The 16,642-nt window shown below is 44.1% G+C and overlaps 1 protein-coding gene across 1 annotated transcript; it reads right to left on the bottom strand.

The window, feature by feature from the left end:
* Window positions 1–2,752: 2,752 nt before the first annotated feature.
* Window positions 2,753–14,678, bottom strand: LOC121916175. The gene is made up of 5 exons (XM_042440995.1): window positions 14,594–14,678; window positions 11,701–12,045; window positions 10,063–10,365; window positions 8,407–8,526; window positions 2,753–3,373 (listed from the first exon to the last, which is right to left on the bottom strand). Exons 1-5 carry the CDS (start codon window positions 14,676–14,678, stop codon window positions 3,357–3,359), a joined length of 870 nt encoding a protein of 289 aa, XP_042296929.1. The 3' UTR covers window positions 2,753–3,356.
* Window positions 14,679–16,642: the final 1,964 nt, after the last annotated feature.

The following is a 16,642-nucleotide window of genomic DNA, read 5'->3' as shown; positions in this document are numbered from 1 at the left end:
ACCTTTGCACTTCCAGGTGAAGAAGGGAGCCTGGTTCCACTTTCACGGGAATGACAGCGTCCCCTTTTTTCCTCCCTTCTATTTCCCCATCCCTGGCAGCCAAATTCGAAGGGGTCCTCCCTGTCAGAGCCCCCATCCATTTCAGCCTCATCTACATCTATCATCCTGTCATTCTCCTCATTCGGTTTAACTCCACTTTAACTGTCCTGGCTCAGTGCTATGGAATTCTGGGAACTGTAGTGTCCTGGGACATTGAGCCTTCTCTGCCAGAGAGCTCTGGTGCCTCAGCAAACTAATAAGTTAAATTATTATTATTATTATTATTATTATTATTATTATTTTAAAATTTAATTATTAATATTATTATTATTATTTTAAAAATATATTGTTATTATTATTATTATTTTAAAATTTAATTATTGTTGTTGTTATTATTATTATTTTAGAATATATTATTATTATTATTATTATTATTATTATTACAATAAATTATTGTTATTACAGTATTATTATTATGGGAGTTGGAGTTTGTTGTGGGGTCCTTGGCTTGAGGCTATGGAATTCTGGGAGTTTCATCTCTCTCTCCAGCCTCCTGTTTCTTTCCCTTCAGATCTGTCATCTGGACCTACCCTCCATCCCTAGCCTCATGTGAATGATAGGGAATGTCACCTATCTCTAAATGCCCTCTGCTTCATCCGAATGTATCACCCACCGGCAAAATTATTGTTGTTGTTATTGTTATTATTATTATTTGGCAGTGAAATATTTTTATTATGATTAATAATAATAATAATAATAATAATAATAATAATAAATTTCTTTCCCTGCAAAATAACCAGTGTAGAAACTGCAGTTCTACTTGGAAATAAACCCTACCTCCACCTTGGCCCCACTTTGGAGGACGTCATGCCCCCCCCCCCCCAAAGAGTCCTTTGGCCCCTTTATCACCCCCCCCCCCTCCCTTTGCCCCCCCCCCTTTTCCCTTTCTCCTCGCCAGCATGTCTCCTGTCCACGTTAAAACGTGGAAAGAAAGGGGCATCATGTGTTCCAAGAGGACTGGGATTGCGGAGCATTGTTTTGCTTGTGTCGATTCGCCTGAATTCACACGCCAAAGGAAGGAAAGCCAAGCTTAGTGCAATAGGTCAGTCAGTCAACTGCATTACAATGCCATAAAAACAAGAACGCCAGCATATCCATAACAATATCATATAGGTGAATCCCCCGCACAATCTATAGCAATATCTTTCAGATAGGTAGCGCGTATACTTTTCACTGCTTTAGCAAATAAAGCTGCTCTATGTGTAACATTCAAATCACAGCCTGAAAGTAACCAGCATTAGCGCAATACATCACTGTTAAACCTTGGCATTAATATTAATCAGTGCAAATTCAGAGGTCAATCTAAAAGTACTGCTCATAATCAGATTTATTTGTATTTACATTATTTACTGACACAATAAATCAATACAATAAAAAGACATGAGTAGAGGTATAATGCCTAGATCGAGGGAAGTAATAGTGCCACTCTATTCTGCTTTAGTCAGGCTCCACCTGGAATATTGTGTTCAGTTCTGGGCCCCACAATTCAAGAAGGACATTGAGAAACTGGAGCCATGTCTCTAAAGGAGGAAGACTAAAATGGTGAAGGGTCTGGAAACCATGAAGCCCTATGAAGAAAGACTTAGGGAGCTGGGGATGTTTAGCCAGGAGAAGGTTGGGAGGTGATATGATAGCCCTATTTAAATATTTGAAGGGATGTCATGTTGAGGAGGGAGTGTTAGTATATATTTCTATTTGTATTGGAAATGTTCAGATGTGGCAATAGTTGTTACAGTTTTGAAAGGTTCCTGTTGAATGCCAGGAAGTCTAGGCCTGGAAGAACAAGTGGTCAAGGACCAATGGCTGAGACAAAATATAAACATGTTATGTTGTTATTCTCTTGTGTTGCATGGTGACTTCATGGGAAAGAGGTGTGTCCACTTGGTGGGAATGTTTGTTCTTTTGAGAGAGCAAAGACTGATGTCATGTTCAGGTTTTTTCTTCTAGTGTGGACTCTGACAGAGAAAGATGTATAGTAGCTGTAGCTGTAAATGTGTAAATAGCAACTAAGACAATAAACCCTCATTGAGTGAAATCTGTGTTGAAGTTACTTTGTTCCTGAGTTCCAGAGAAGACTACATCTGTTCCAGTTGGTACCAGTTCAGAACCACTGGGCAAGAGACATCACCAATAACAAAGAGTTTTTCTAACAGGGAGCAAGCTTGTTTTCTGCTGCTCCAGAGAAAAGGACCCAATGGAGCAATGGATGCAAGCTCCAGGAAAAGAGATTCCAGCTCAACATTAGGAGGGACTTCCTAGAATCATAGAATCCTTGAATCGTAGAGATGGAAGAGACCACAAGGGCCATCTAGTCCAACCCCTTTATTCTGCCATGCAGGAACTCTCAATCAAAGCATCCCATTGACAGATGGCCATCCAGCCTCTGCTTAAAGACAGCCTCCAAAGAAGTAAAAGCGCTGTTCGACAGTGGAAAAGGCAAGGAGGAAGAGAAAACCAGGACAAAGAGAGAGAAAATGGCATCCATGGTGGGGAAAGCGAGGCTCCCTCTAACCATTCACAGATGAAAACCAGGATAGTAGTGTCCAAGAAACATTACAATGTTGTTTCTGATGCTCCAGAGACAGAGACAAGGAAGAATGGATTCAAGCTACAAGGAAAGAGACTCTACCTAAACCTAAACCTTAGGAAGATTATTCTAATGGTTAGAGTTACTTGGCAGTGGAAGATTATGCTTCCTTGGAGAGTGGTAGAGTCTCCTTTTTGGAGGTCTTAAGCAGGGGCTGGATGGCCCTCTGTCACAGGGGATGCTTTGATTGAGAGTTCCTGCATGGCAGAAGAAGGGGGTTGGACTGGATCAGGGCCCTTCTTGGGGTCTCTTCCAACTCTTGGATTCTATGCCCCCCACATCGACAAAACCTTAGATGATATTTTATAGATTAGAGCTGGCTTCCTATTTACAACATCTTAGGATGGACTACAAACTCACCCTTTGTCCCTAACAATCCAGGCAACTAGAAACAAAGACTTGTTGAAACAGATCCGATAACGCAGCAGCTGATAACCCAGTCCTTACTTTGCCCAGGAGACAAAAACCTTAAGCCCAAACAAAGTTCAGTCACAAGACTGGGCAGGGGTCAACACTGTTATGGTTCAAGGAGGGAAATTTGGTTCTGCATGAATGAATGAAAGTGGCAATGTCAAGCAGGGAGGTTTTTCCTGTCTCCATCCAGACTGATAATGTTTCGATGTCCTGGTTGGCAAGATGGCTGAAGCTTGGTGTTGCCATCAGTCTCTGTTCAGAGTCCAAGAGTTCCTGAAAAAAAGAAAAAGAAAAACCAGTGTTGAAATCTTAAAATGCCAATGACTTCCCTTGCAGTTGGTAGTTGTTGTTGATGATGCTACATGCCATGATTCCATCTTATGGCAACCCTCTTCTAAGGTTTTCTTGACTGGATTTATTCAAGGGAAGTTTGCCCTGGCTGCCCTCTGAGGCTGAGAGAGTGTGATTTTGAGGCTGAGAAAGTGTGACTTGACCAACGTCACCCAGTGGGTTTCCATGGCTGAGCAGGGATTTGAACCTAGGTCTTCCAGATTCCTCATCCAGCCCTCCTTTCTACCCTGGAACCATCTGGGGGTCCCCAAATAAGCTTCCAAAAGTCTGACCCACACCCTCCATAATCCATGTAAAGATTGACATCCTTGGTGGGTTTTACTCATTGCAAACAGAGAGCTCTAGATCTTGAATGCATGCCCCAAATTTTACAAACTGCTGATGGAGGAACCTCTGTTTTCCAGTTGAGGAGTTGGGCTCCACTTCAGACAAAGAAGTAAAGATGGAGTATCTTCTAACACTGTCAGGGATAGTATAGACAAGGGCTGTTTTATCCCACTTATATAAAATAATTAATAATTTACATGATATGGCACTTATTCAAATAATAAAAAATTATCTCACTTTTACCTTTGGACAACTTCAGGGCCGTCCTGTAATTGCTGCTTCTCACTGTAACTTTTATTGCGGTTACAAAAGTTATGAAAATATCTGTAATCTCTTTTAAGCAACAGTAGTCTAATGGACAGGTAAAAGGGTAGGTAAACAAACTACAAATCCCAGGATTCCATAGGAATAGAGTCCTGACAATATAAGCAATGCCAAATTTTGCATTAATCCTACAGTGTGCCAGCATCCCAGGAGACCAGAGTTTGAATCCCCACTTGGCCACAGAAACCCACTTGGTCAATTCACTCTTTCTCAGCCTCAGAGGAAAGCCATGGTGCCAAATCACCTCTGAAGACATTATTAATGCCAGAATTAATACCAAGAAACCAGGAGAGCTGGAGGGTCTAGTGCTAAAAGGCGTGACTATGAGGACGTAGGAGAAAGTACCAGGAGATGCTGGTGCCCAATGCCCAAATTTTGCAAATAATAATAATAATAATATATTTATATCCCGCCTCTCCACAAAATGCAATCGGGGTGGCTTACAAGGTTAAAATATACAGTCTGAACCCCCAACCCACCCACCCCTTAAAATACAATTAAACCATGTAGAATTTAAAACATAAAACATACTTAAAAACAATACAATGACTGTGGTCAGCAATTAGATTTTGCTTCTGATAGCCGGAGAAACTATTCAGGAAAGGCCTGCCGGAAGAGCTCCATCCTTATAGCTTTTTAAAGCTGTTCAGAGTGGCAATATGACGGATCTCATCCAGCAGGCCATTCCACAATCTGGGTTCAACAGCTGAGAAGGTCCTCTGGGAGGTCGCAGACAGCCTTGTTTTACAAGGCTGTAACAAGTTTTTCCCTGAGGATCTAAGTGTGCGGGGAGGTTTATATGGAAGGAGGCCGTCCCGAAGATAGGTTGGACCCAAGCCATTTAGGGCTTTAAAGGTGTTAACCAACACCTTGTACTGGGCCCGGAAACTGATGGGCAGCCAGTGGAGTGATCTTAAGATAGGTGTTATATGGTCTCTTCTGGATGTACCAGAGACCAATCTGGCTGCCATGTTCTGAACTAATTGAAGTTTCCGGACCAAGCACAAGGGTAGCCCCATGTACACTGCATTGCAGAAATCAAGACGTGAGGTTACCAGCGCATGTACTAGGGTCTCAAGGTTCCTGACTTCTCCGGCGAAACAATTATCGTCCAGTTAGTCTGACATCGATACCAGGAAAGATTCTAGAGCAGATCATTAAAAAGAGAGTCTGTGAACATCTAGAAGGCAATTCCATAATCACAAAAAGTCAACACGGTTTTCAGAGAAAGAATTCATGCCAGACAAATCTAATCTCTTTCTTTGATAAAATTACTAGCTTGGTAGATGAAGGGAATGCTGTGGATATAATATATCTTGATTTCAGTAAGGCGGTTGACAAAGTTTCCCATGACATTCTTGTCAACAAGCTTATAAAATGTGGGATAGACAAGGCAACTGTTACATGGATTTGTAATTGGTTGACTGACCGAACGCAAAGGGTGCTGAACAATGGCTCCTTTTCATCCTGGAGAGAAGTGACCAGTGGGGTCCCAAGGGCTCTGTCCTGGGCCCAGTGCTATTCAACATCTTTATCAATGACTTGGATGACAGAATTGGAAGCCTTCTTATCAAATTTGCAGATGACACCAAATTAGGAGGAGTAGCTAAGACTCCAGATGACAGAATCAACATTCAAGATGACCTGAATAAACTAGAAAGTTGGGCCACAGCTAACAAAATGAACTTCAACAGGGAGAAATGCAAGGTACTGCACTTAGGGTGGAAAAATAAAATGCACAGATATAGGATGGGTGACACCTGGCTGAATGAAACTACGTGTGAAAGGGATCTGGGAGTCCAAGTAGACCACAAGCTGAACATGAGTGAACAGTGTGATGCGGCAGCTAAAAAGGCCAATGCAATTTTAGGCTGCATCAGTAAGAGTATCGTATCTAGATCAAGGGAAGTAATAGTGCCACTCTATTCTGCTTTGGTCAGGCCCCACCTGGAATATTGTGTGCAGTTCTGGGCGCCACAATTCAAAAAGGATGTTGAAAAACTGGAACGTGGCCAAAGGAGGGCAAGTAGAATGGTGAAAGGTCTAGAAACCATGTCCTATGAGGAACGACTTAAGGAGCTGGGGATGTTTAGCCTGGAGAAGAGAAGGTTAAGAGGTGATATGATAGCCCTGTTTAAATACTTGAAGGGATGCCATACTGAGGAGGGAGCTGACTTGTTTTCACTTGCTCCAGAGACTAGGACCCGGAGCAGTGGATGCAAGCTACAAGAAAAGAGATTCCACCTCAACATTAGGAGGAACTTCCTGACAGTAAGGGCTGTCCAACAGTGGAACAAACTCCCTCAGAGTGTAGTGGAGTCTCCTTCCTTGGAGGTCTTTAAACAGAGGCTGGATGGCCATCTGTCGGGGATGATTTGATTTGGATTCCTGCATGGCAGGGATTGGACTGGATGGCCCTTGCAGTCTCTTCCAACTCTATGATTCTATGATTCTATGTCTATCAGCCGGAGCTGATAACAGACACTTCTGACCGTCGCATTCATCTGGTTTGTCATGTGAAGTGACAGATCTAGGAGCACATCTCTGAACCACAATCTCACCTGGTCATTGTCCCCTTCTGAAGGGCGCCTTGGGGTTTGGACCTCCATGTTCTGGACATCAGGAACCTTATTTGCTTCCAAGGTAGAGTCTGCTGCAGAATCTAGTGGGGAGCATATTACTTTCTCATATTACAGAGCCAAAAATAAACTGAGCAAGAGTCAAAATCCCAGAACACCTATAGGAAGAGTCTTGCATGCCCCCCAACTGGCCTGGTTTGGCAGGGGATGTGGCTGGCAGAACCAACTGTTCTCAGCTGGGAATGGCTAAATATTCCAGGCCACCAAAACTTCATTGGGTACCAAAAACGGGCATTCACTGCTACTCTGAGATTCAAATGGATGCAGCAAGCAGGGATGTAGCCAGGATTTTGGGAAGGGGAGGTCCAGACTAAGTGCCACCATTATAATGGGGCTTGGGTGCGGCGGCACAGCAGTGCGCACCATTCATTGTATCTAACAGTATACAGTGGTATACAGGAGGGGAAAGCATCTCGGCCCAGGACCTCCTTACAAGGGGTGGAATCAGGCCCCTAAGCAATGACTTTTACCTAGGGCATCCTGGAGTTAACAATCCCGGTCCCATGGGTTGGTTGGTCTGGGAAACCCAGGTGAGGCAATGGGAAGAATGGTACCCAAGAGAACTTTATAGGGCAGAACATAAGAAGGGAAAGTGAACTGTCGAGGTGCGATGGATGTATCTCCTCCTAATGAGAAAATGACAAGCAGGTTGCAGAGTTTACGTCCCTCCATATGTCCCCAGGTTTGAATGGACAGGCTAAAGTTTAAAATTATCTATCAGGGCCCACTAAATTCAAATTAAACCTTTCACTGTCAATGGACACCTAACCATGATGAGGATTGTAGCCACAGTACTGTATAAGCAAAATGAGGGCCATTGGTCTCTAGATATGAATTCTGGCCGCCAAACAAAGTTTTCCTTTAGTCCCCAGATTTCTATCATTGGAGAGTCTGAGGCTGCATCTACACTGTAAAATTAATGCAGTTTGACACCACTTTAACTGCTACGACTCGATGCTGTGGAATCCTGGGGTTTGTAGTTTGGTAGGGCACCAGGGTTCTCTGGTAAGGAATTCTAAATATCTCACAAAACTACCGATCTCAGAACTCCACAGCATTGAGTCTTGGCAGTTAAACTAATATCAAACTGCTTTATTTCTGGGTATGGATAGACGGAGAAGTGTTTTGTCTGCTGTGTTTGAATTCCTTCGGTCGTTTTGCCAGGATCCCTTGTCTTGGATCCTTAAAGTTTTGAGTTCCTGCAATGCTAGAAATCTCAGAAATGAAAGAACATTTCATTTGGAGGTGCTGAATTCTTATTTGGTGTGGCATTGCTCTCACTCCCACTCTGAGCCCAGTTGCTATTCCTTTGGCCATGATATTGGTACTGAAATCTACAAAACTAACGTGGGGGAAAAAGCAAGCACAAGATGTTGGTCCCAGGAGGGAGATGTTTCAGCCGGGACCAGAAACAGGGCAACCAGATGTCCTCCTTTTCTACACTTCAGCCTGCTGTCCAGGAAAAACACCCAAATGCCCACCATTTTGAGCCTGATTAAGCAGCATGACTTGATACTATGAGCGTTTTTAGCTTTTCTTTTGTAGTGTCCTCCATTTTTCTTGAATGCCCTACACTTTGCAGTGCCCTGTCCTCCTTTGTGGTTAGCAGATATGATCACCCTGAGCAGAAAGGGCTTCCTTCCGCTCTGACGAGAATTTCCTTACCTTCAGTGTGGGGCTGTTCCTTCCTTTTCTTCCAAATCCAGAAGCCTGCCGCCAACGCAAACACAATCGCAATCATAGTCACAATGGGAAAAACCAGCCACAAGTGTCTTTCTCTGCCACCTGCAAAGAAAGACAATGGCGGGTTACAGACAGGCAGGAGAAGACGTCTTGGAGGTGTATTCTGCTGAATACGGAGCCTCCAGACCGCCCGCCCTGGGGGCGTGCTTCAGGTGTTGGGGCTTCCACATGGGGGGCAGTGAAGACGCCTCACCTGGGTCCGTTTCAGACCCGGAGTTTCCAAACCGCCGCCTCGGAGGACGCTGCAAAGAGAGAGGCAGCTTCCTCACGGGCGGCTCAAACCGCGGCTTTTTTTTTCTTTTGCCGGCTGGCGCTTTTGCCAGCAGAAAGCCTATGGGCACATTTAAAGTGCCCAAGCCCCTTTAAAACTTTTCCCCCCGCTCTGCTCAAGAACAATGGTGGTCTCCTGCCAGCTGGTGATCAGCTGGTGTTGGCATCCTTGTCCGCTTGCACTTTGCCAGTGTCAGCAGCATCATAGATGCCTCCTCTCCTTTGGTCCCCGCGCTCCTGCTGAATCTGCAATGCGCACCCACAGCTGTCGCCGCTGCCACCGCTGTCCCCCTGCCATCCCCCATCACCTCCCTTGTACATATATAAATATTTACAGTTTTAGCATTTTTTATTGTTAGGTGAAAATGGCACAGGAATGTGTGTAGGGGTTCACTTTAAAGTCCAAACTTTCCAAGCAGCTCATGCGTACATGTTGCTCTAGGGTTAGGGTTAGGGTTAGGGTTAGGAGTCTTAAAATGCGCTGCAGCTGTGCTGCAGCTTCCACAGCTGCATGGCAGCTGACGCTGCAATTAAAGCCTGACTGCAAACTGCGCATGTTCTAGGACCCCGACTCATTATGTGACGCAGCAGACACGGAGCTTTTAAATGGGCAACTTAAATTAGCGGCGTAGCAATTCTGACGTACCGGTGCAGCAGCTTACAGACGGAGCTGCGCAGCTGCGCATCAAACGGAAAAGAAGCGGAGAAAAGCAGCACCTGAAGCTTGGGGCGTGCGGGGGGGCGTGTTCATGACGGCATTCAGGTAAGGCCCGTCTGAAGGCTCTACCTTCATGACGTCATGAATACACCCCTTTTTGCCCGTCTGTAACCCGCCATTGTCTTTTTAGGGAGGAAGCATCTTTTTGGGTTGCAAATATAATTAAGGTTTTATTTCCTGGGCTTTAAGACTCTTTGATTCCCAGAAGCCTTATGGCCAGAAAGAATGGCCTCTGCTTGCATGGAGATCACTCCTTACTATCTTAACTGAGAACAATAACAATAACAATGCCTTGACAAAATCCAGGCCTGTGACTCACATTGCCATACTAATTCTTTTTTCTCCTATTTTTGAAAATAATATATATGTTGATTAAATATGCAAACATAGACACACATGCAAACACACACACAAAAAAAAAAACCAAATACATCTAAACACATGACCATTGAAGTTTCAGTCCCTGTGTTCCTGCATGGGAATAGTGTCTTCCTGCATGGCAGAAGAAAGGGGTTGGACTGGGTGGCCCTTGTGGTCTCTTCCAATTCTAGGATTCTGTGAAATAGGGATGGGGACATTGGATGGCTCGCCTTGAAAGGAGCAGGTGCCGGTCAAGTCAATAGATGCACTCTTCCGATCGGCCGGATTGGAGACCAAGCAGGTGACCCTGGAGTCCATTGGGTTGGAAAGGTTGGACAGGTGGAGGCTCCATCCCTCGGAGGAAAGTTGGTGCCAGTCCAAACCTCCTTCTAAGGGTTCAATAGCATCCCCAATTCTCCAGGAGACATTCAGTCCTCCCTTTTCGGACACCAAACACCGCAAAGTTACATTGCATTTGGATGAAGAATTAGAGGCTTCTTGGAAGAGAAGGATCCATGGCTCCGGAACAGGATCTGTTAAAAACAGAAAACACTCCAGTCATCCTTTCCAGTATTTAATTTTAAGTTTTAAAAGTGAATATTTATCTTTGAAAATATCTCCTTCATCTCTCCTGAACCTGGCAATGGAACAGCAGGCGTTTCCCATCAGAGATCTGTCCATTTTTTAAAATCCTTGTGAAGTTTACCAGCATCTGTCTGCAGGAGATGTACACAAAACCCTTTTGAATTGCACAACTAAGGGTGCATTTATGCTGTAGAAATAATGCACTTGGACACCACTTTAATGTTGTGGTTGTTTGGTTGGCAAAGTAACTTATTTATTAAAGTAATTTATTTATTAAAGCCCTCATGTAGAGTGAAGGCTTGAAGTGCCCCCAAAAGGGGGGGGGGGCGTAGAAAGACGCGCTGTGTCCACCACGACCACCTGCAGAGTTGAACCACATCGACAGGACGCCAGGGAGAAGGAATCTGAAGAGATGTCTGCAAAGGTATTCAGTCCAACAAGGAATATATTCCTTCACCACTGCAAACAGCCTTGAGCTCCCGGGTTGAGAAATAACGACAAAAGCACTTCAAGCCTTCACTCTGCACGAGGGCTTTAATAAATAAGTTACTTTATCAACTAAACAACCATAACAACAAAACAGAGAGGCAGTTACTCTAACACCAACTGCCATAACTGACACTCTCTCTCTCTCAGAAGGACTGACTGCATCAACATTCCATAATGCAGGTGTCGACTGTCAACTGCCACTGGAACTGTAATAGGTTCCGCTACAGCTCCATCTAGTGGTCACATACATGTCATTTCCTGACATTTAAAGTGTTGAAGTTGCATCCTATGGAATCCTGGGATTTGTAGTTTTATAAGTTTCTGCGTCTCCATTGCCAAAGAGTGATGGTTCCTCACCAAGCTTCAAATCCCAGGATTCTGTAGGATAAGCTGTGGGAGCTCAAGGCGTGTGTGTGTCAAACTGCATCATTTCTACAGTAGATACACCTTAAGTACTGTATACATATTTTTAATGCAAACCATCTTAGTTGAACTCAGTGGGGAAACTGATACAAAAATATGTACGTTTTGGGGAAAATGCTCTTTAAAAATATGTCCCTTTTGGAGTAAACAGACACAAATTCCCAAGCAGGAAGGTGAGAAAGAGCCTCACAACCTATTTTGAAGTAAGGAGAGGAAAAGAAGAGAGTTTTTCTCATCCTGATTTAAGTCTCCTTGAATAGCTGTTGGAAAAACCCTAATATGGGGAAGAGAGCACTGATCTATTTTCTTCTTCAGCTTCGCAGCCAGACTATTGGAGACGGAGCAATAATGATGGTACAATAACTACTTACTGTAGACCATGAGGTCGAAGGTATGTAATTGAATCTTTACTGGATGAAACCTAACCCGAGCCCAATAGGTTCCGCTGTCCTCCTCCTCCAAATTTCGGATCCTCAGCGTGGTCTCATTCTCCAGTTCCAACCGCGGCCCAAAGCGGTCTTTGGGATTGGGACGCTCCCGTTTTCCTTCTCTGATTTCAGCAATGATTAATCGTTTTCCATTTTGTGGCTGGAAGTCCCATTCGACTGTTATCAGTTTTTCTGATACGGAAATGTTATTGACAGACAGCAGGATGGATTTTCTCAGTGTCCCAAACACCTGAACAGGAGGCAATTGTACCAGATGACTTAAGGCACCTATAAAAATGGTGGGAATGGATGGATGGATGCAAAGAGAAAAGGAAGAAATGTCAGCTAGAAGAATAAAGGATAGACGTTTCTGCTTGGGATCCTCCCACCAAAAGGCCCTGCAGCAGAATCCATGGATGATAGGCCAGATGTTTAAAAGACCAGAAAGTCCCCGGTTTTGTTCCTGTTCTTTCTGATTTTATTTTGGCGATCCAAACACATTTTGATTATCTGGTATGAACTAGAAACTTTTTTTACCAGCTCCGAAGATTGGTTTATTTTAACCTGGTATAAAATCACCATATGGACAGACTCAATCAGAGAGAGAATGGGCATGGATTTGCAGGAACTAAGTGGAGTTGTTGTTGTTGTTGTTGTTGTTAATCCAGTTTTGTTCTTGTTGTTTACCCCCTTGAATAAAAACTATTGAAGAACATACAATTAAAAACAAATCAGTTAAAACAGACATCAATCAAATAAGATATACACGTAGTAAATAATCAAATAAGATATACACATAATAAAACAACCCTCCTTTGAAATTCATCCTTTAAAATGTGCTCCAAAAGTTAGGCATTGATGTAAAAAGATATAGTACCTTCTTTCTCCTCACCTTCACACCAGGGCCCTCTGTTCTGGTAGTCAAGGGCTCCTGTCTCAGCCCAGGATTTCCTCTGCCCCAGCCTGGATTTGCCCCTTTTCACTCACTGCCCCTCATTCCTGGAACCTTCTTCCCCCACGAGATACAAGAGCCCTTATCACTTCTTTAACCAGCTTCAAAACGGAGTTGAAAACCATCCTGTTCAGAGAAGCGTTCCCAGGCATTGCATAATTGTCGCTTACCATCTGATGTTCTTTTGGTGCCTGTTTATCGAACCATTTCCTGTATTGCTATGTATTGTACTGTATATGTATTATCCTACTTGAGAGTATGTATTTTCCCTGGAAGAAGATTAACCATCCATTATGAAGCCAAGCCCTCCCTCCAGTCCATCTGCCTTGGTCCAGGCCTTGGAGGTTGAGAGGAACTGCTGGACCTCTTACCCTTTCCCTTCACCACTCCCTTCTCCTTCTGTGTCATGTCTTTTTAGATTGTAAGTCCAAGGGCAGGGAACCGTCTAACTAAAAAGATTGCATGTACAGCGCTGTGTAAATTTACAGCGCTTCATAAATAAAGGTTAATAATAATAATAATAATAATAATAATAATAATAATAATAATAATACTGTATAGTCACCCTTAATATTAACAGATTCTGAATTCATGAATTCAACCATCCGTGGCTTGAAAATATTTTTAAAATATACATTCCAAAAACCAAACCTTGATGTTGCTGTTTTATCGAAGGGAGACCATTTTACTCTGCCACTGTATATAATGAGACTTCAGCATCCACAGATTTTGGCATCCACTGGGGTTCCTGGAAGCAAACTCCAGCAGATACCAAGGACTCTTTGTACAATGCTTATCATGTTGAATAACCCAAACTAGCCAGAGTTTTGCAAGAAATTAACCAGAAATTAATCCACAAAGTCCTAAGCAATCCCAGCATTGCTTCTAAGCAACTTTGCCCAGCCCATGACTCAAAAGGAAAAGAAAAATTAGGTTGCTTCACCTCCATCTTTGTTTGCCCATCTTGAGAAAAACAAGGAGGAGTGAGGTGTGGCATTTTACTTCTGAGCCTAAATTTTATGTTATGGAATTCATTTTTAAAAATGATGTTATCACCCGTGGCCCATAAGTCAAGATCTCCAAACCGGGACAAACGTAGGACAAATGTAGGGCCACATTTTCAAATGTAGGGCACATTTTTTAAAAAATGGAGGCCACATGAAAAAATTGATAATTTTTTTAAAATGTTAATATAAATGCATGTTTCTTAGGCATGCTCAAAATGGAGGACATTTTGGCATTATTCCTAGACAGAAGGCTGAAATGTACTTCTCTTTCTGGCCAAACCCCCCCCCCCAATTCTACAAGTACATTTCCCACTCCCAAGCAGGCATAGCATTTGCAAGACCACAGGCAGTCCCCTTGTGCCATTGCAAACTACATGTCCCACTCCCAAGCCTTCTTAGCAATTCCCCCCTTCCTCCTTTTACTTGCCCCCGCCACCCCCCCCCCCCCAAAAAACCCCTCACCCCCTTTTTTTCCCCAGGTATGTCTCAACTTAGGGGGGATTTATGGGTCAGATCCCTTGCAAAGCCTTTTTTTCTTTTGTAATGGGGGCAAAGCCTTGAGAAAGCCCTGGACCCCTGAGAAGAAGAGGAGGGGGGCTTAGAGAGAGGGGGGTAAAGCTTAGCTAGAGGCAGGGTTGTTCTTTGTTCTTTGGCGTCAATACGGTGCTCCTTTTGGCTTCCTTTGCAGCTAGTCTGAACAGTTGTGATGTCTCCAAGCAGCAATGCCCAGCAGTGTCTCCTTGCCTTGCTAAGCCTGGACTTTGGTTGTAGGTTGCTCTGGACCTTCTCTTGGTCAGCTCCTTCAAAACCTGGACCCATTTCTCTCTGGAGTGAGAAAATGTTGCATGAGGTTTTGCAAGACTTACCAAGGACTTACCCAGAAAGGAGCAGAAGAAGGTGGCACAGATGAGGAAGGTGGTCCTTTGGGGTCTCTGGGGAAGAAGGGGTCTCTCCATCCCCATCTCCAGTTAAGGTGGCCGGGAAGGGGAGAGAAGAACCTCTCCTCTCAGAGACATAGCATGAGGTGCCATCGCTCAATGATCACCAGAGAGGACTGGGAATCTTCCTCAGTCTTATAAGCTTGCTTATCTTGTGTGGCTGTTCAAAGATCACAGAAGAGGGAGGGGCACAAGGCCAAACCCTAAGCAGGCCTTGAGCTTTGCATTTTCCCCAGTGGAGAAGGTGGAAGGAGGGAGCTACGTCAAGAAGAGGTAACAGAAGAAGCAGTGTACTGTTTCTGCTTCTGTGGAGAGGGAACACTTGAAGCTGTGTGAGGAATTGTTAGAGACCAAGGTTCTTGGGAGGAGTCCTTGAAGGAATAGTCAGGAGAGATCAAATCTGGTCCAAAGCAAACACAGGTTTATTCAGCTGAGGCGAACAGTTTAACACCAAGTAGTACTACAGAAAAACTGCCACGCTATTGGCACAGTTCAGGAAGAAACTCTTCTAGAACATGGCCACAGAGCCTGAAAAACCCACAAAAAACTATGTTTATTCAATGTTTTAAAAGTCTAGTGCACTTTGGCCACAGTAAGGCCTTCTCCAAGGGCCTCCAAAAGAATTCACTGGAGTTCTGTATTCTCCAAAATTCAGGACCATAGAGATGCCTTTATCTAAGACAACTATCTTGGAGTGCTTGGAGCTTATCTCCTCTCCGTTTGCTGCTTTGCCACATGCTTCCAGCTCTCATTGCTGCTCAGCTGCACCCCTTTCTGCCCCAAGAAAGAAGGATAGAGAGTCCTCCCTCACCTGGAAGAAGGTTCTCCCTTTCCACCTGGACACCTTGGGAACAGCACTTGAGCAACCGTCTAAGCAGGGGCCAAGAAGCTTCTTGCCCACACTGGCTTTTGCCACAAGACTAGAATAGGTGAGAGCCTTCTTGGCCAGTGCTCAGCCAGCTGCCCACTTGCTGCTCTGAGGATGAGTGCATGCAAATGGAGCAGCGACCAAGCGACTGGTCAAGCAGTGACCAGAAGCCTCTTGCTTGTGTCGGCCTTTACTGAAAGGCTGGCGTAGGCAAGAAGCTTCATAGTCTCTGCTCAACCAGATGCTTGGTTGCTACTTCCATGGCAAGATGGTGCAAAGAGAGCAGCAACCAAGGTTGGCTGTTTTAAATCTGCAGGGGAACAGTAGTGCTAATATCAAGAAATAGGCATGTGGGGGATACTAGGGTTGTCACCTGAGAGGAAAGGAGGTGGTGACCCAAAATGTTTGGGGTCCAGAGCATTAAAAGATACCAATTAAAAAATCATGTTTTAAAATGGACTGGGAAGGCTCGCCAGAAGAGATATGTCTTTGACGTTGTTTTAAATGGTGTCAGCATTTTCAGCTGTCGTATCTCCTCCAGCAGGTCATTCCCCATTTTGGGGACGGCTGAAAAAAAGGTCCTCTGGGAAGCCATTGCCAGTCTAGTCTTGGCTGCTTGGAGCAAACATTTCCCTGTCTGTACTGGAGAAGGCAATCCCACAGGTAATGTACATCCAAACCAGGTATTGCATTTTGTACTTTGCCCAGAAACAATTTGGCAGCTGTCATGTATGTAGCTGCTGTATTCTGAACCAGCTGGAGTTTTGGTACAAAGGTAGCCCAATGGAGAGTGGCCCAGCCTTAAGGTTGCCACCCAGCCCCACCTTCTGACAGCTTTCCCATTTGAACCTGGCTTCATTCCATTAGCTCTGGTCCAAGGGTGTGAGTGTGCCTTTGTCTGAGTGCTGGAATGCTTTTAATTGTACTAATACAACTGCATTTGAACCTTGCACTCTGGAGTTTCTAGTTGGTTTGTCCCTGGGGTAAAAAGGTTTAAAAGACTCCATAAGAGCACTGGTTACGGTGGTATATGCACACAACCTAAATGTATTTATGGGAACATAATTTCATATGGCTAAAGTGAAAATTTGGTAAGATGCAATGTTTTTAAATACTATTT

Source organism: Sceloporus undulatus, chromosome 9 (genome assembly GCF_019175285.1).
Source record: "Sceloporus undulatus isolate JIND9_A2432 ecotype Alabama chromosome 9, SceUnd_v1.1, whole genome shotgun sequence".
Lineage (NCBI taxonomy): Eukaryota > Metazoa > Chordata > Lepidosauria > Squamata > Phrynosomatidae > Sceloporus > Sceloporus undulatus.
This window is presented reverse-complemented; position numbering and strand designations above follow the sequence as displayed.